This window comes from Cryptomeria japonica, chromosome 6 (genome assembly GCF_030272615.1).
Source record: "Cryptomeria japonica chromosome 6, Sugi_1.0, whole genome shotgun sequence".
NCBI lineage: Eukaryota > Viridiplantae > Streptophyta > Pinopsida > Cupressales > Cupressaceae > Cryptomeria > Cryptomeria japonica.
Genome location: NC_081410.1, coordinates 659,041,627 through 659,062,059, shown reverse-complemented (window position 1 = coordinate 659,062,059; position 20,433 = coordinate 659,041,627). Strand labels below are relative to the sequence as shown.

The window sequence follows — 20,433 nt, the reverse complement described above, 5'->3', positions numbered from 1 at the left end:
ATAAATGATATAATATACATTCAAGTATTTAATAGATTTTTGATTAGTTGTTTATTATATTTATAGATTAAGTATGTATTTTTGGATAAGTGTTTTTCTATAAATTATGTATTTTTTTTAAATTGGCATTTCAAATTACGATCAAGGAGGAAGGAGAGGAAGAGTATGGATTTCAATTATAGACAAAATCTTTAAAAGAGAGGCCAGAGAGGAAAGACACAGAGTAGGTGTGAAACACACAAGCCTACTAAATTATTAGTATATCTTCTAAGTATTTTTGTAATTATTGTTTTCATGTATTATAAATATACTTATAATTAGTCATAAGTAGTTTTAGGCATACATTTCTATAAGCACTTTCAAATATATTTATAAATATAAATAACTACTTCTAAGTTCATAGATTTATTTATATATCATAAATGAACAAGTATTGATATATTTGTATTTATCATATATTGATCTGCAAATAGCAAGCGAAGTTGTGAAGATAGAGTTCACAAGGGGGACTTCCTCCCCATGCAACATATTGAACTTAGTAGCCATTTAAACAACACAAATCAACAAAAGCCACATTAAGGTCACTTTGGAGGATTCGAACATGGATCTCCAACATGAGAATCTTATGGCCTTGCCATTTGAGCACAACCCCATTGACTTCTAGTCTATTAATTTTTTCACTTGATTTTCATCATTTTTCTCTTCATTTAATTATCTTGTTTTTTATGTTACACTAATTTGGGTTTTGTGTGTAAGCTCTCCTCTCTCCCCTCCCCCCTCTCTTTTTTAGTCACTCTAGGTCTGTAACTAACCTTTTTTTTCCTCCCCTTATCTTTCTTTCAATCTTTTCTCAATTGTAACACTATAGAAGAAGGCTTGATATCTTTGAAAATAAAATTTATGTTATACAAAACTCTCTCGATCATAGGGTTGCAAGGCTTGTATCCTTATATATTGGCATTATATCTAATGAATATATATTTTATTGCTTTGTTCTCCAACTTTCATTACTCTAGACACATGTTAACATTCCTTGTAACCAAAACGTAAACATGCTACAATGAGGTATTTTTTGTAAGAAAAATTACAAGTGCAAAAAATTACAGAGAAGAACAAAATGCACAACACACAAATTTAAGTGGAAAAACTTGGTAAAATTATACCAGGAAAAAAATCACAGGCAAATATCTTTCATATATTATTTTCTAGGAATTTTCATACTTACAACAATCTCAAATCGTACATGAAAACATGACTTCGAGTAGCATATAACAACTAAGTTACAGAGTCCAAATAGTAGACAACTTACTAAATTTAGTAAGTATGACTCGCACAACTACATGTATATAGCACATGTTGGAATTACTATTTATAGTAATTCTCCTAACAAAACTTAAAAAATTTACACCTATGGCAGGGTCGCCTGATGGCAAACACCTACCATAGTACAATTTGGACTTCACATTCCAACATTTTTCCCATTTGTGCTTCAATATGGGTTTTAATTAGATAAAAAAGTCATAACTATAACAATTTTTTCCAATAAATTATTACTTCTTGTGCTCTCTGTCAACACCTTGTTCATTCTTTTTGCAACCCCATTCTACTAAAGAGTATGTAGAGTTATTTTATGTCTCTCAATTATGCTCTCCTTATAAAATCCATAATTTTTTTTAAGGAAGAACACTTACTACCATTATTAGTCCTCAAGATATCAATCTTAATATCAATATTGATTTTTTGAAAGAGCTTAAAACTCTTATAGGATAACTAAAAACTTCAAATTAACTTATAAAGAAATATACTCATATTCTTCTAGAATAATCATTTATTAGATTATCATGTCATGCTTCTGGATTTAATAGCACCAATTTTCTTTGCATCAACATTTTGGATCACACTCCATGATCCATCATTTGGATGAGAGACTTGTTGGAAAGAAAAAATGGCACGAATAAAATTGATGCAGTTGAATCCAGAAGCACGACATGATAATCATTATGGACTGTGGAAATATAATGTCTTTCATTTATTAGATATAAAATATAAAGAATTTGAAATCAAAGAAAAATTAATAAGATCAAATACATATGAATGAATCAATTCCTAAATCCTAGGAGATTTATAAGAACTTGAATAAAACTAAACATGTTTCTATTTAACATATGTACAATGTTCACATAAATTAAATTCAAGAGTACAATCATTCAAACCTTCAACAAGATTTTTATTTTATAAGGTCCTTAGACCCTTATCACTTATATGGCCCATTTTTTGGTGTCATATCATTGTTTCTTTAGGGGTGACTTTCTCTAAGAAGTAACAACTCACTTAGTACATAGAAAATATGACCATCAAAAGTAGATAAAATGCTCCTCTTTACTCTTAGTATAGATGGTAAAGGTGTAGATTTAGTAGATCTCTTTACTATAAAAATAATATAAGAACTATTATATTTAATTTTTTTGGTGGAGGTCCAGACCTACGAGCATGGCATCCCATCAAGGGCACGAAGCCCATGAGTATACCAGCCCAGCGAGGGCCTTCATGGAGTAGTTTTTGCCAACTAATACAGGGGCATAAGCTTCTAGACCAAAACCTCTTCCACTAAGAGCCAAGGATTAAGGGGTATCCATTCTACCAAATATGCTCGGGGCACAATCCTGACCTCATCCCTTATGATGTCGGATCCTTGCACTCAACAAAACTTGATCCTTGGTGGGCTCATTTGGAGCCATTCAACTTCACCAATAGACCAAGGCCCATTGACAAAACTATTATATTTATTATTACATGCATCCAACTAAAACATAGTGCCCACAAGAACACCCTTAGTGAGCACCATATCTCTTTGCAACATCTTACACCATCCATTAGAGAAAGAAACCCACAAATCTGCATCAATAAGTTTTCTAATTAAAAATAGGTTCCATGCCAAACCAAAGATATGTAGAACACCATTGATCCCCTTCACTAATCAATCGAGGAATCTAATCAAGATTCTACTATGACAAATAGTGTTTAGACAAGAATCATTAGCGAGTACACTTTCCCTCCATCATATTATTTATGTTACCTTTGATGAGAGGTCATATGGAAAGAAGATCCAACGTCTATCAATGACACACCCTCTAATGAATGTGTTACCCATTTCACAATAAGGCGTCTCTACCATCTTCTTCTGAAGATCGATAAAACTCATCATTCAACTCATTCATTTTTTTCTTGTTCTCCTCCTTGTAGTCTCTTTTGAGGCAATGCTTTCAATTGTCATCACCAAGTGATCCCATAAGTTCAAAAAAAAGAACATAAAGTTTTCATACATTGATCCTCCTCCATCTTCAATCTAATAGAGCGCAATTGGATGATGATGCTATTAAATTCATTCAAATGCTTGACTGAAAAATTATAGTTATCCATTTTAAGGTACATAGTTCCTTTCTTAGGAAAAGTGTCAAGTAGGAATTTTGCCTAGTATAAGTCTCCCAACTAGAGTTAAAAAATGCTTTTGAGATGAGTTCTTCATGTACATTCAATAAAATTAATTATACTTAATAGAGCCTAATGAGGCCCTTCACCTTTCTATTTAATAGGTTCTAGTTGGATAGTGACACTACAATTGGGTTGGATTTGGATATTGTAGACCATAGATCCTTGTTAACAAGCATATCTTGCATCATGGATTTCCATAACTTAAATTTAGTGTTGGTGAACCTTTTCATCTTTATCCATCACATGCTTACTATTTTTGCATAGCAATATCTCTTTCTACACACTAGTTTAAGATTTGATTAAAAAATCTTGTCTTGGATACTCTAAACAAAAGAGATCAAGCTATAACACTAAATAAAAGGAAGTAGAGGTGCATTGTTATGGTCCTAACCCTATAGTGTGTGTTGTGTTATGAGTAGTTGGCTTTCGGCTACCTTAACTCTTAAATAAACTACATAATCATTATTATAATCATACACATGTATTTAGGTCATTCTAGGAGTCATGTTTAAGTATCTAAGTTGATATAGGTGGTATCAAAGGCATAAGTATGCTATATATAAGAGGTATATGCTAATTATTATCATCGTTGGGAGTATTGAGTTCTTATTGAAGACTATTGGAGGTATCCCCTTCAAAGTGGATTAGGAGGTTCTCCCTTGGATGTGGCATAATATTATCAAGTATTGGTAGAATAATTATTATTGTATTCATCTTGTGAAAGTTATTTCATAACAAGTGGTATCAAAGCATGATCTTGGCATCTTGAAGGCAAGGTTTTTTCATCAATTTTGGAAAGCGCATATCTTTTAAATTGGAGATAAAAAATTTCTAATTTTTAAAGGGTTTTTGAAGATTACATTGAAGCACCTTCAAACCATAATTTATAGTAATTGGATCTAAATTGAATGAGTTATTGCAAAAACAATGTTTCTACCCTAAATTTTTGTAAAGCATATATCCAACTTATTTGAGCAAATTTATGTCTAATTTTTGAAGGGATTTTGAGGAGGTCATTAGAGAGTCTACAATCCAGATTTTAGATAAATTGGAGTAGAAATATGCTACTTCTTTCAAAATCATTTTGTTAAAACTTATTCACAACAAGAAGTAGCAAAAGAAGAAGAAAAAAAGGAAAAAATAAAAATTACAAGAAGTAGAAGAATAAGAAAGAGAAAATGAAGTAGAAGAACAAGAGTAAGAGAAGAAGCACGAATAAAAGAAAGGGCAAAAAAAGATTAAGCACAAGAGAAAGAGCAAGAGAAAGAACAAGAAGAACAAGGAACAAAAAGAAGAAGGAAAAACAATAAGAAAAAAATGTGATGAAGAATATAAGAAAAAGAAAAGGTTATCTTTAATGACAATGCTTTTGTTTAAAGTGTGGAACAATGTTATGTCCCTTTTCTATAGTGTGTATTATGTGATGATTTGTCGACTTGTGGCTACCTTAACTCTTAAATAAGATTTATAATCATTATTATATGTATTTAGGTCATCCTAGGAGTTATATTTAAGTATCTAAGTTGGCCAAGGTGGTATCTAAGGCATCAATATGGTATATATGGGAGGTATAGGTTAGTTATTATGATCATGTTGAGTATGGACTTCGTATTGATGACTATTGGAGGTATCTCCCTCGAAGTGGATTAGGAGGTTGGCCCCTCAAAGTGGTATATTATTATATTGTGTATTTGAAGCATATTTCATATTATATTATTCTTGTGCATCAATACATGATACCATCAAATGGTAATTCGGAAACCATGAGCTAAAGCCACCCAAAATGTGTTTCTTGAATCCCTAGTCAAAGTCTTCCTCTCAAATCCTAAGACAAGTCCATAGTTAAAAATTACACATTTTTAACATCTATCATAAGCTCATCATAATCCATTCACCAACTTGGACACTCTATTTTGGCTCCATTATCTCCATTTAAAGATGCCAAAATATGAGTTTTGTTAAGAAAGGCGTTTCAACCTTGCAGCCTAATATTAATTAGACTAAATTGCAATTCTTGAACTATATAACACAAAAAATGTAAATTTTGAACTATAATAGTCAATTTTAGCCAAAAAAATATTAACATGATATATGGCATGGAAATAAAATATATAATAGCTTGGATGTTAGTTTCAAATTCTTGGTTGTGGTTGGTGCTTCTAGAGTGTAAGACCATCATATCACAAGAGATAAGACTTGGAACATGCTGCAAGATGACTTTAGATATCTCTCAATCTACTCTTATATTGAAGAACAATTCTGAATTTGATATAAAAAATATATATTTAATTATAAAAAATCTGAGTTTTATTTTTTTTGGATTTGATTGTGTATGAATTTTTTGCATCAATATTTTGAATCATCACTGAGAGTGATTCAAAAAATTTATTGCAGAGAGCGATTTGAAACGTTGATGCAAAAATTCATACACAATTAAATCGAGAAGAAATAAAACTCAATTTCATGAATTGTGGAAAACTCATAAACAATCTTATATAATTTTTATGGGAATTTATTCCAAAGATACATTTTTCCCAAATTTTGACCATATTTTAAAGCAAAAAGCCATAAATAAGTTATGAATGAATGAAGGAAGGAATTTTAATGATGTCCACGAGACCCCACAATCTAAAGGACCAAGATGCAAATTAATTCGATTTCATGTTCCTTTCCATGTCAATTCTTCTGTTATGAATTTTGAGTAAGAAACTTGTTGTTTTGTGAATCTTTGTCTCTTCAAAAAGTTCATTCAAACTGTCCACCTTTAATTCCTTATCAAACTAATTATGTATATCTTCATATGTTGTACACTCCTTGATGAAATGTCATTCTGATTCTACTACCTTATTATTGCAAAAAATAATTTCACACCGCAAATGATGAGATCCAATCCTTAACCATGCAATTAAAATTTTGGTCTTTCCTTTGATCGTAGATCCCAAATAAACTTTTTCATCATGCTCCCGAGTAGGTTTAAATTCTTTAATATAGTTTTTTTTTTTTTTTTTCTGTGTAACTGTTTTGTCCACATAACATTCTTGAATTTTTCTAGCACCCACCTTTTTATCTCCTCTTTAATGTTAGGAGATTCCTACATGTTTATGTCCCACTTGTTCATCCATTTGTCATTTTATTTCTTCGCTAATACTTAGCTCCGACAATCATTATGGCCATCAAATTTAGCCCTGCAAGAATCCGTATATTGTTTAAAAGAAAATGAAGGCGTGGAACGTGGTGATGGGGCAAATTCTCTCTCTTCAATTATCTGAAGCAGAATATGGTGAAGTGTCAGCTGCTCACACTTCATTGCAGTGACAGTGGACAAATCAGTTGCCATTATTACTAAAAGCTTGGAAAAAGCCGTGACTGGGAGGAAACGTAAAAGACCAGGCTGTCCCAAACCTTCCTGCCGTACCCCAATTTAATCTCACACGTCATATTCCTGGACCCCATCCCCATCTCATTCACAATTCACAACAGAATCCACGACGTGGGAACATATCAACTTTCTATCTGCTTTTCGAAATTACAGCTGTAACACAGCGAGCAAAAACGACACGGAACTCCACTGTGAGTTAAACTTTCCAGGTAACTGTCGGATTGGCGTGCCCAATTTGTGATTCGTGAATCCGTGACGCTAAGGAAATGGAGGAATTAACCGTATAAATACAGGGTGGCAGGCAGAGTGGAAGGCCATCAAGTAAACGTTATTGATTTTTTTACAGTTGGGAAGGATTTAAAATTATTTAAATCTGTGTGGGAGTACGGTTCACGGGGTACTCGGGTTGGAGCCGGAACGTCCCTCTTAGGGATTGCTTTGTTTAGTTCATCATCCTATAAATTACTGTGCCTGTCCCCTTAAAACTCCACAACAATTCTCTCTATGCCTACTTGTGGGGTTTGGAAATAAGAAGTTTAGTTTCCTGCTAAGAGTTCAGTTTCCATGGCGGGGGCAGGAAAAGTAATGGGTTTATGTTGGTGGGCTCTCAAAATTGCTGTTGTTTTGATGGTGGGTTTGGGATTGGAGGGCTCACAATGTGCAGAGTTCAATGATTTCTTCTACCCCAGTTGGGCAGAGGATCATGTCATGTATGAGGGGCAAACGCTCAAGCTTAGGCTTGACAATACCTCTGGTATAAGATCAGTTTTCCTTCCTTTTCCAATTCCTTTGTGATTTGTGTGGGATGATTTTTTTCTTCTTTGTTTTTTTGAATTTGATTGTGTATTTCTTTCATTTTCTTTTGTGATTTATATGAGATGATTTTCTTTGAATTTGATTGTGTATTTTATTTCAATGTTTTGATTCGAATCAAAGTATCATCAAGATATTAAAGAGCTCAAGGAAGAAAATGGTTTGTTTTTTTGAATTTGATTGTGTATTTCTTTCATTTTCTTTTGTGATTTATATGAGATGATTTTCTTTGAATTTGATTGTGTATTTTATTTCAATGTTTTGATTCGAATCAAAGTATCATCAAGATATTAAAGAGCTCAAGGAAGAAAATGGTTTGTGATTTTGGTACAGGTGCAGGATTTGCTTCCAAGAGCACATATCTATTTGGGAAGGCATATGTGCAGATCAAACTTGTTCCTGGGGACTCTGCTGGCACTGTCACTGCCTTCTATGTAATCATATACCCATATTATATCATTTGTTCAATCATTTCTCATGTTTTGTTTTGCTACTGGTTTAATTGATGACTCTGTTGAATGACAGATGTCTTCACAAGGTGACCAGCATGATGAGTTTGACTTCGAATTCTTGGGCAACAAGTCTGGAGAGCCATACATCGTGCAGACCAATGTTTACTCCAAAGGAGTGGGCAACAGAGAACAGAGGCTCTACTTGTGGTTCGACCCAACACAAGATTTCCATTCATATTCCTTTCTGTGGAATCGCCACCAAGTTGTGTAAGCCCAAAACACAATCTACAAGTTCATACATTAGCTATTATGCAGTATAAACAGTGATGCTAATGAAGATTTGTATGCAGGTTCATGGTGGATGATGTGCCAGTGAGAGTATTCAAGAACAAGGAGAATGAAACAGGAGTGGCATATCCACAGAGGCAGGCAATGGGGGTATTTTCTTCCATATGGAATGCAGATGACTGGGCTACACAGGGGGGACTGGTGAAAACTGAGTGGAGCCATGCCCCCTTCATTGCTACTTACAGGAATTTCAGCATTGATGCCTGTGAGTACAGAGGCCCACCCTCCATAAGTGACTGTTCAACCTCTTCATCGTTGTGGTGGGACCGGCCTGCTTATGCTTCTCTGGATGGGAAACAGAGGGTGAAGCTGAGATGGGTTCAGAACAAATACATGATTTATGACTACTGCAGGGATTCCACTAGGTTCTCCACGCCTCAGCCAGAGTGTGCACAAAGAGTATAATTACACCCCTTTTTCTTGTAGAGGGGTAACATTTTTTTTTGTATAAAAGGGTTTCTCTGCCTCTCGCTCCACAGGCGTTGAAATCTTTCCTGATATATGTTTTCCTTCTGCAAAATTTTGTTCTGATATGATTCTGATTCTACCATGGAGCATTTTGTTTAATTCCAACTAAATTTAAACAAAGGGACCAGACAGGAATGAATAGAATCAATACTTTCAGTCTATGAAAAAACATACATAAAGAACGGTATTAATGCTTTCCATAAAGACCAGTAACACTGTGTTTCGCAGTAATATGATGCCTTTTAATGATTAGCTGCACAAAAATAACTCTGTTTATTCTTGGTCAGAGATTTCTTAAAGAATTTAAATATATGAAATAAGATTAAATTAAGTGGTGTCGAGTTCAAATCTTTTTCCATAAAAAAATATACAATAAAATTCAATTAAAATTTTATATATTACACGGAAGGACTCCATAGATGTTGTTGTACTTTGAGATCTATAGAATTTGCTCAAACAGAATCTACTATTAAATATATTTAAAATTAATATTAATGTTCATTCTTTACTATATTTTAAAATGTTATATAATATCATATTTTGTAGTTAATTGATGCATTCAAGTGTTGGATAATAAATGTTTTATCAATATAAATGGTAAAAGAGTGGATATATATAAATATCATTGATATTTTGAGTTGATATCAATTGTACAGATTGTATTCTAATTATTCCAATTTCATATATAAAAAAACATTAATTATTCCAAATAGATATGTAGTTGAATGGATGCAATCAAGTGTTGCATACAAAATGTTTATTAATATAGTAAACGTTTTATCAATATAGGTGGCAAAGAGTTGACATCAATTGCACACATTTTTTATATGAGAGATTATATTCCATAAAGAAGACATTAGTTATTTTAAATAGATATGTAGTTGGTCAATGGTAGCAAAAGGAATTGAGAAGCAACTATTAGTTTTGCAAAAGAAACCTTAATCCCGAGCCATATAAACTCTCTTATTGTTTAGTAATTGATCCACTTGAAGTTTGATTTGTTGAATTTGGAAAATTGTTCCTAAGTTCTTTTTGGAGTATGTTTGGAACTATGACAACAAAGAAGCAAGACAATAAAACACATCACAAAAAGCCTTAGAACTACAAATTCTTGGTGCTCATTATGGTTATTAAAGACTACTTTACACTTGTTTCTCCATAAATGAAACAAAATAAGATGTTTATTATCATGAAGGTCAACCCCTATTAAGGCCTCTTTCTAGCTTAGCTCATGGTTTGTAAATAGTTGGCAAGTCATTAAACCAAAATTTCTATTGTTTTCAAACAAATTATCATCCCTAAAATGTGTCTCATGTCCTCATGTTTATGAAAAATGGGCAATTAACTAGCTGAATTATAATAAATTTCAATAAGCAATTTGCAATAAAGTATCTTCCAAGTCATTAATTGAGCATTCAAATTGGCTTTTGATTTCCAAATTTAGTAAATTCCATTTGAGGTTTAGGTGAGGCTTCGAGGGTAGGTCAAGTAGCAATTGCAAGTATATCTTCTTTGATCAAAAAATAAAGAAAGGATAAGATGACAACCATTGCCAATATTTCAAGAAATTACATTGGATATGTGTACGCAACTTCATAAACAATTCTAATGGCATGAAAGACTACACAAAAATAAAAGATATTTATATTTGTGACTCATACTAAATTAAATTTTAATAATATGCCATGGTAACTACTGTTAGCAAGAAATGTGTGAGACATAGACTAGAGTTTTGAGCCTTGAGGACTCTCTTAGTATTGTAGTTTATATCCTAGACTTAGTCTTATTAAGAAAATAGGGAATTAGACTCGAACATGAAACTAAATCTTAACAAAATATAAATAACATTGTATAACACATTATATATATGAAACTCAAAAGTATTTGTATTGTATTATTCATGTCAAATTAGTATGAATCTGTGTATCCTCTTATACTCTTCCACACGGACACACACACAGATATATATATATATATATATATATATATATATATATATATATATATATATATATATATATATATATATATATATATATATATATATATATATATATATATATGAGACGTGACCCATACATAGTATCCCTAGTTTAGATGTTATCTTCCTAATCTTATGTTTTGGGGGCTTGGTGTGGTAAGATATGGTAGGTTTTCCTGAACTATTTTGGTTGCTCTTCTTTCTCGCCAACATCGTCCCCTTTCAAAACCTTGACTTATCCTCAAGTCAACTTTGTTATGCAAGGAGAATATCCGTATATATCTCTTTTAGGCTTTTAAAATTGTTGTCACATTGAGTTTTATCTAACTAAAGTTGTTGGATGTGTACTTGGATTTGCAAAAATAGTGTCTTTTCTTTCATGAGTGTGCTAGGTATTTGGATTTTTTAGGACAGGTGTTGAGCTTATTGGTGTATGTTGGTGATGTGGGCTAACCACAAACTAACTACCTCTCTAAAATGATGAAAGCGGTGCAAGGTCTTATCCCTTTGATCTTGTAGTTGTTGAAATTGACCATGCAATGCCTCTATCTCCACCCGAGTTTGGCCATCCAATTTTTTCAAGGCATCATAATCAATTGATCTCTGAAGTATCTAAAGTTCTAATTGATCCATGAATGTTTTGATTGGTGTTGTCATAGTTGACAATTGCAAATAAAACCGATATAGACTATTCAAGTTTCATTTTGTATTCTTCATCGTACTTGATATAATTCTCCGAAGTAGAGTGTGTAACAATACATTTCTTTCTCTCTTCATGGTTTTCTTTTGTAGTGTTATATCTTTAACTATACCATCAATTAGAGTTCTCAATTTCATCGAAATTGATTATGATTGCTTCCTTTATATCTAAGTGAACTTACTTTGTATGTCTTTCACCAAACCCTCTATCTGATCAGAGCTCTCTATGTGTTTCTTTAAAATCTCCTCCCTTGATTTTTGATTTGATATATCCCCCAATTGAAACTTATGAAGGGGTGAGATGCTCCCAAGATCCACTTGTGACTCAACTAAAGGTAATTGCAACAATTTCAGAGAGGCCATCGGTTAAATTTGATTTTGTTTGGCCAAAAAGTCCTTGATGGACTACATAGGATATGTGGTGGAGGAGGAAGGAAGGTGTGTCTTGTTGTTAGGCTTGAGATGACTCCCCTTGCAGAAGCTGGCTAGATTATGAAGAAACTGCTTTATATTTGCTTCTTCCTTGCAGGGTTTTTGATATGCTTTGGTGATTGCCTCGTTCTCTTCTTACATACATTTTTCATTATTTTTTGTTTTTCCAACATGAGTTTATCTAGTCATTGCTTGGAATGGAGCTCCTTTTTTGTATTTATACAATATTTTGCTTTTCCAAAGGTGTGATTGAAAGGGCTATCTTCCTAATAGCTAAATCCCCTAACATTTCCTCATCTTTTGCATTTTTCTCTTTTCTTGTTCTCAATATGATGACCAAGGAGTCTGAAAGGCAGTCAATTAGGTCCTCCAATGTTGTGTTGGATATGAGTATGTATCTTATCAGTGCTTGTTTTATGATCAACTTGTTTGGGACCACCATATTAATGTACTTTTGCAATGTCGTGCCGAAGTCTTCTTTCTAGAATAGACCATAAAAAGTTAGTCTTTATCTATGAGCAATGAGACCTCAAGGATGGATGTGTCCTCCAAAGGGGAAGTATCCTCTAGTATTGCTTTCTCTTCCTCCTCTAGTTCCAATTTTTGTTGAGACATTATTCTTTGTGCCTTTTCCTTCCACCTTTTTGCCCATAAACCTTTTACGAATATGTTTTCTTAGTCACTTTATTTCTTATGTCTACTTTACAGTACAATATAATACAAGTGTATATGTTCTGATGATCTTAAGTTAGATTGTATTCAAAATATACCTTTCCTACGCCACTCTGAATTTTAGGTTTAGGTTGTGGAATTAGGTGTTTGATCTCCAACCTAGCCAGTGCCTTCTAGTAATGTAACCTTGCTATAATGTGACCCTTTTTCAATCTTATGTCTTAGTGTTAATCTCAAGGATCTGGCTAGTGATAGAATTTTATCTATTTCACATATACATTTTCTAGGTTTTATTGGATAGCATTATACTTGGGTGATGGTTGGTTATCATATTTCTTATTTTGTGGTACCCTAAAGTTATTTGATGTGTTTTTTAGATGTCTAATAGGTTTTCTTTGTATTAAAAAGGCTCTCCAAAACCCATAGACCTTTTGGGATGTTATCTCTTATTCTCTTTCCATCCATGTATCAATGACTTCAATCACTATATGTGCTCTCATGGTTGCTATTAAGTTCAATTTCTCTGAAGCTGTTAGGATCTTCCTCTTCTTCTTCAGTCGAATGTTTGGATATGGAGTAGATATTTCTTAGGCCATCTCCCTCTCTATCTTGTGAAACTTCTTCCACATACGTCATGTCTTTTGGTTCTTTGAGTGGGACATAGACTATTTTATTACCATCTACAAATGATATCTCTTCTTTCCTTGAATCAACAATCCTATTTGAATTTACAAACCATCTTAGTCGTAAAAAATCTCTGAAGGCGTTAAATTTTTCTTTCATTTCCACTACCTCAAAATTAACTATTTGTTTTAGACCTTTTATATTAGCTTCTACATTTTTCCATCTCCCCAAAGTTTTCATGCCTAAACTATCATCTGGGATAATGTTCTTTGGTATTTTCACCAAATGAGGTCCCTCCAATCTCTCACAAGTTGTATCGAGAATGATGTTTAGATTCGCACCCAAATCTACCATCACATGCTTCACTTTGTTATTTTTGAGATGTGCAGTGATGAGAATACCATTCTTCTAGTTTCAATCCTCAGTCAATTGGTTCACTTGTTATTGCTTCTATTTGTTCCAACATTTTCACAACTTCTTCAATTTCACCAAAAGATCTTTATGTTGGGCCAAAAAGGCCAAGTTCTTAAGCATCATTGCTTCCTTTTTAAAAAAAAGCTACTTCATCTTACAACTACTGAATAATATGTTGTTAGCCTTCTCTACCACCTTATCATGATGTTATTTTTTTGTTGAAATTAATCATGATCTCCTTCTTTGGGACTAGACTCTTCATCCTCCTCTTCAATTTCTTTTTGTTTTTTCTTTCCAATATCGATTCCTTTCCTTGTGAGCATTGTGGCCTTATTTTTGTTTATTTTGGAATTCTTCTTTTTCTTAGGTTCTATTAATTGCTCTTCATTGAAATATTCCTCATTGGATGTGTCAGGGGACCATACATCTATCTTTTGGAAACCTCTTACCCCTCGCAATGGTATTTTTCTTCTAATTATAGCTCCTCCATGATTTTTGTAGATCATCAGTATTAGATTGTGGCCTTGCATTTTCCAATTTATAGAGGTCACAAGATTCACCTGCACATAAAGGGCATTTATTTTTCTTCTCACCCAAACATTCAATTGCATAGTGGCCTACTTTTCCATAGTTGAAGCAAGCGTCATCATTTCTTCTCTGTTTATTTATTCCATGGCCTTTTCCACCTTTGTAAATAGATTGTCGATTATCTTTAATGTGGTCTTGTGGTGGGTTGTGAAATGGAGGAAAATGGATTCTTTACCGTAGAAATGCAAACTAAGAACCATTTCCAAAATCTTTCATTGGGGAACAACCAATTAGGCTCAACTTTAGTCCTATAGGAGAGCTGAGCATCGTGATCAAATTCTCCCTTTTTATTATGATTGGATATTATAAGATATAGATGCAAGAGCTAGGTAAAATGATGCAAAATTGATATTATTAAGCATAAACAAAAATATACATAATTGAAAGTCAACATAGAAGTACAGACTTGGAAATGAGATATAGAAAGGAACTTATCGTTGCAATTTGGGCCTAAAATAGTTGGAATAGTGTGCTAGGTGCTATATGTTGGCATTAAAGTTGTCATTGATGTCAACAATTGAGATGATGAAGTGGATAGAGATACAAAGATGATAAATATCCCTAAGCACATGTGTATCTTGACAAAGATTGTACAGAGTGATAGCTTCATCCACTGGACAAAGATGAAAAGACTTGCAGAGACATTAGATTGGATAGAGATGCAACATGATGTGTACCCCAAATGAAGAATAGATTGATAGAGATGGTATTGTCCCAAGTTGGCAGAGGTGAGAAGATTTCATTGTGTATATGTGTAGGTTGAACAAGCATGGAATCAACCAAGGAATTCAAGCATGGAATCAACAAAGGAATTTTCTCAAAGGCCACAAAGAAGTTAAAGAATACAGTTAGAGTTAGCCATTGGATCCGTAATTGCACAAATAAGACAAAGGACATTGAATTGGCAAGGCATTAAGTAAACAGGTTTGACTTATAAAAGTGTAGTTGCAGAAATGTATAGCATGTCGTGTTAGTCGCACTCAGTTACAGGCAACATTAGTCACCACACTATGTTAGTCATGCAAGGGGATATAAAAGGAAACCATAGAGTACGTGAAAATGGACAAAGAAGACACAGGTCAAGGTGTGGTGAAAGCATTGGTCAAACTGATCTAATTCAGAAAAAGTATGGTTGCAGTTTGATTGACATGTCGTCTTAGTCACACTCTGTTGCAACGATATGTGCATAACACACTGTGTCATCGCTATTGCTATCTCACTATCAACTTTCTGCGTTGACCAAAGGTTGTTGTGAAACAATGACAGGTGAGTGGAGATATGCATAACACATCATGTTATCATCATCGTTATTTCGCTAGGAAACATTTCATGCTAACCAAGGCAGTCACGAAACAATGAAATACGTATAAGACGCATGTTTTGGATTATTGTTGGTTCGCTGACAATTCTTTGCATTAATTAACGGCAACCACGAAACAACGAAAAGCGTATAACACACAGGTTATGGATTTTTTGCTATTTTGGAGGGAAATATTTTGTGCTGATCAAGGGAGCTGAGAAACAACGAAAGCATATAACACGCAAGTTTTTTATTTTCATTATTTCACAGTAAGGTTTATATGATAACTAATGTATTCTATGAAACTGCAAAAGTGCATAACACACATGTTAGTTGACCTATAGAACACATTAGTGCAGCTCGTGAATCTAGCGTGGATTTCTCCCACATGTGGATCATTTGTAAATAAAATGATTTGTTAATGGTTCCCACCTTCCACCATGTGACTAAGGGACATGTGGATGCCTTGTGTACAAGATATTTGACTGGTATATGAAGCCAAGGCACACGTATCAAAGGAGATTATTTTTCAGCCCACACAACGAACAAGGAAAGAATTAAATGCTGAATAGTGTTGCAGTTGGTTGATCATTTCCAGAATGGAGATTGCGTGTAAAAGAGAAACCAGACTGCAGAGGTTGTTAGATAAACAAAGAATGAAGCATTTAATAAGTACATCTATTAGACATAAATGAAGAAACAAGAAAGTTTATTTAGTGGCTCAAAAAGATTTCCAGTTTGACCATGAAATAAGAAGTTAAGTAAATGTAAACAGAGCTGCAATTGGTCGATCATTCCTAGCATAAGGTTTGTGTACCGGGTTAGACCAAAGAGTAAAGGTTATTGAAAGAAGAAGAAAGACAACATTAAATGAATATTGTTGCCAAACTGAGAAGAATAGACAAGAAAGATTATTTTAATGGCGAACAAATTTTTGGAAATTCTATTATGGAGGGAAAACTCTTGGAGTACGAAGTTGACCAAGAAGTAGGGATAGAAGATAAGTGTAGTTGTTGATGGAGAAAGAGTACGTGAGAGGTGTGCAGAAAATAAAGCTTTGCAAAAACAAAGAAGAGAATAGAGAGTGAAAAAGAGGGTGCAAAAAACCGTTTTACGCAAGTGCGCATAACACATTTGAGCAGTGAATAACATTGCAACAAGGAGAGTAATTTGAGGGTGAAGAGGAGATTAAAGACAATAGAAGGTCGAAGAAGCGAGTAGAAAAATAGGGGATTAAGAAGGCAAAGCAAACAAGATAAATAGGTACAAGAAGAAGGTGAAGAAGAGAGAATAAGGAACATAAGATGGTATCATAAAGGGGGATAATAGAGTGAAGAAGAGTCAAAATAGAGGAAAACAACCTCAGAGTAGAGAACTGAGATTAGACTACAGACAAAGAAGAGAACATAAGTGTTGTAGATAATACAAAGGTGTGAAATAGAGAAGAGGAGTGTAGTAGCCGAATAGAGAGGGTGGGAGTTGCAGAGAATCAGATAGAGCAACAAAGAAGATAAGAGTGAATTTAGCAAAGATAGGGCATTAAGAAAACCAAAAAGAAGAAGAATAGAGGATAGAGAAGGACAGAGAGAAGACTTCAAGCAAAGGGATTGAGAACTATAGCAAGAATAAGACTAATTTACAGATACATGAAGGCAGAGATGAAGTATCAGTGAGATGTCAGTTTAGAGCAACAGTGAGGTGTTACAAAACTCATTTGTAACAAGGATTTTCATTATATCAAAATGTTTATTGAGTCATTGTAAATCTCTGAGTGGTTGCCTAGAGCAGGCGTTGGTGCTCCTTTGGGTCGGTGCCCATAAACTACAGGGGTCGGTGCTCCTTTGGGTTGGTGCCCATAAAGCTAGGGTTTGGTACCCATAAACTTTAGGGGTTGGTGCTCCTTGGGTTGGTGCCCTAAACATTATAACCAAACTTATTTGTGAGGCCAGATTGGAGGAGTAGACTCCAACAACATTTCTCACCAAGGTTTTTCCCACCGTGGGGTTTCCTCGTATATATTGGGTTATGAGTTTTCCTCTTGTGTGTGTGCAAATGTGTTTACTATCTGTGCTCATAGTTTCTTGACTTCAGTTATTAATGTTTTAATCATTTAGTAAGTGCAAGTTTTTTATTACAATTGGTTCACCCTCCCTCTCAGTGGTCCATTTGTGTTCATCACTATAGTCTTGACAAGTGTCCTACGAGCTAAGACTTAGGATTCTAGATCAGGATGCTTTGTAGATCACACTCTCTAAAATTTAACCAAAAAGTGTTAGATAGGTGCTCTAATTGATATAGTATATGGGTTTTTACTTGTTCAAAATTTGGAATGTAGGTCTCAGTCTGTACTCTACAAATCTACAACTTTCTATTGTCAAATTTGTAACTTGCACATACAAAAGAGGGAAAATGTTTATTAAAACAATAAATGTTTTATCAATATAGGTGGTAAAGAGGGGATGTATATATATATCATTGTCATTTTGAGTTGAAATCAATTGTATACATTCATTGTGAGAGGTTATATTCCAATTATTCTAAGGATATATATAAATATCATTATTATTTTGCGTTGATATCAATGGCACACATTTGTTATATCAGAGATTATATTCTAATTATTCCAACTTTATATATAAAAAATATATTAATTATTCCAAATAGATATGTAGTTGAATGGATGCAATCAAGTGTTGCATACAAAATGTTTTATCAATATAGGTGGCAAAGAGTTGACATATATAATCATTTCTATTTTAAGTTGACATGAATTGCACACATTTTTTGTATGGGAGACTATATTCCAATTTAATCTTTATATATAAGAAAGACATTAGTTATTCTAAATATATATGTAGTTGATGTCCGTAATAATATATTATAATACAAATATATACTCTTGCAATAATAAAATAGATTATCAATTGTTCTATCAAACTTAAATATAGATATGTAGTTAATTATTCCAATATAAAGTTTATATGTAAAAGACATAGTAATAATCCCAAATAGATATGTGCTTTTTAAAAAAAATAAAAAATTGAAGAAATGCAATGAAATTACAAAGAGTAGTCAATTAGTAGATTGTCAAGAAAACAACTAAACATTGAAACATTACAATAAATAATTTAATAGCCATAACAATGCATCATTACAACTAATAGATAAGGCAAATAAACTCCAATTTTATTACAACCCAGCTGGATAACAAACAAAGTTGTTGTTCATTGAACATGAAAATCACCATCCCAAAGTTCCACTCGGAATCCACCAACAATGACATTATCAATCTTGAAAAGTAGTCCTTAGGCCCTATGCTATGACAACCATCATTTTGTTGAGAATTTTTTTAATCTAAAGCTTAATTTGTTGAATTTGGAAGTCAATCTTTAAGTACTTCTTTGCCCCAACCTATGGTTGGGAAAAAAGTGAAGTCAAACAATAAAAAAGTCAAATAAAAGCCCTATATATGAAACTTTGTGGTGACAATTTAGGTTATTAAAAATAGCTTTGTATCTGTATATCCATATGCGAATCAAAATAACATGCCTAACTTCATCAACAATAATATTACCACGTAACGCCACACCAAGAAGGGCCTCTTTCCAATTTAAACTATATTAAAAAATAACCTGTAAGTTATCAAAAACTGAATTCCACTATTTTTCATCAAATTGACATCCCCTAAAGATATGCCTTACATTTTTTTGTCTTTAACATAATGGGCAATCAGCTGGTTGAACCATTATACATTTCAACAATGTCCCTAATGAGAAATTTGTAATGTAAAATTCTCCAAGCTATTAATTGAGCATTTGGTGGCCTTTGATTTCCAAATTTGGGTAGATAATTTTGACCAATTTTTTCTATTGAATTTACAATTCTATGGAGAACTAAAATTAAGCCTTAAGGGCAATCTTGGAAGCAAATGCAAGCAAACCTTTTTTAAAGAAAAAAATAAGAAAGGATGTGATGACATCCATACCTCGTCTTTGTAAAATTTGTAGTGGATAGGAGTAGTTTCATTGATAGCTCCAATGGAACCAAAGCCATCAAAAGAATCATAAAATCTTTGTACTTATTACAAAGATTGAACTGCTCTTTAATTTAGCATGCCATGACAACCAACTCATAGTATGAAAGTCTCAAAGATCTTTGACATTATAGACCCCTTTTCTTGAAGAGGGCATAAGACTATTTCTAAAAGCTTAAGGCAAGGGGCTAATCCCAGTAAAGAATGTTCTTGTTCCATTAGATAGATGAGGTGGAGAAACTAAATCCATGTTGATGAGAATTATCCTTCCATTTAAAAGAAAGCAATTATGTTGCCAAGCCTTCCAAATAGACTAGAGGGGAGTAGAGGCCTTAATTGAGAAAAAAGATTCGTGAAGAATTTTATCTAACCATCCCACATGCTACCATTTTCCCTTGATAGTGGCAAAATTAATGTGGTTTTGTATAATAATCTTCCACAGTTCATCCCCATGAACAACTCTGATAATCCATATGGTAGCCAAATTAAATCCTTGTGTTCTTGGATCTATAAGCCCCAAACAACCCTTACATTTAGGTTGGATGTAGTTGTATATGGTGAAAGTGGAAACAACAATATTGAAAGACTAAATAGATTCAACCACAAAACCCTAGCCTAACAACAACAAAGATCCACCATAACATATGAAGATTACCTAAGACAATGCAAATCAAATAAAATCACAAAGATTATACCATCACATGTCAAATAGGGTTTTGGATCTCCATTCTTCCTATC

General features: G+C 33.3%; 1 protein-coding gene across 1 annotated transcript; it reads left to right on the top strand.

Annotated features, from left to right (window-relative positions):
- The first annotated feature begins 7,206 nt into the window (after positions 1-7,206).
- Positions 7,207-9,111, top strand: LOC131054823 (xyloglucan endotransglucosylase/hydrolase protein 9). Its single transcript, XM_057989432.2, has 4 exons — positions 7,207-7,625; positions 8,018-8,118; positions 8,210-8,403; positions 8,487-9,111. The coding sequence occupies exons 1-4, from the start codon at positions 7,436-7,438 to the stop codon at positions 8,887-8,889; spliced, it is 888 nt and encodes a 295-aa protein (XP_057845415.2). The 5' UTR covers positions 7,207-7,435; the 3' UTR covers positions 8,890-9,111.
- Positions 9,112-20,433: the final 11,322 nt, after the last annotated feature.

Bases quoted from the DNA above. Each gene is read 5' to 3' on its own strand.
- LOC131054823 (XM_057989432.2), top strand. From the start codon at position 7,436: ATGGCGGGGGCAGGAAAAGTAATGGGTTTATGTTGGTGGGCTCTCAAA. The intron at 7,626-8,017 runs GTATAAGATCAG...ATTTTGGTACAG, and splicing joins TAGGCTTGACAATACCTCTG to GTGCAGGATTTGCTTCCAAG. The intron at 8,404-8,486 runs GTAAGCCCAAAA...ATTTGTATGCAG, and splicing joins TGGAATCGCCACCAAGTTGT to GTTCATGGTGGATGATGTGC.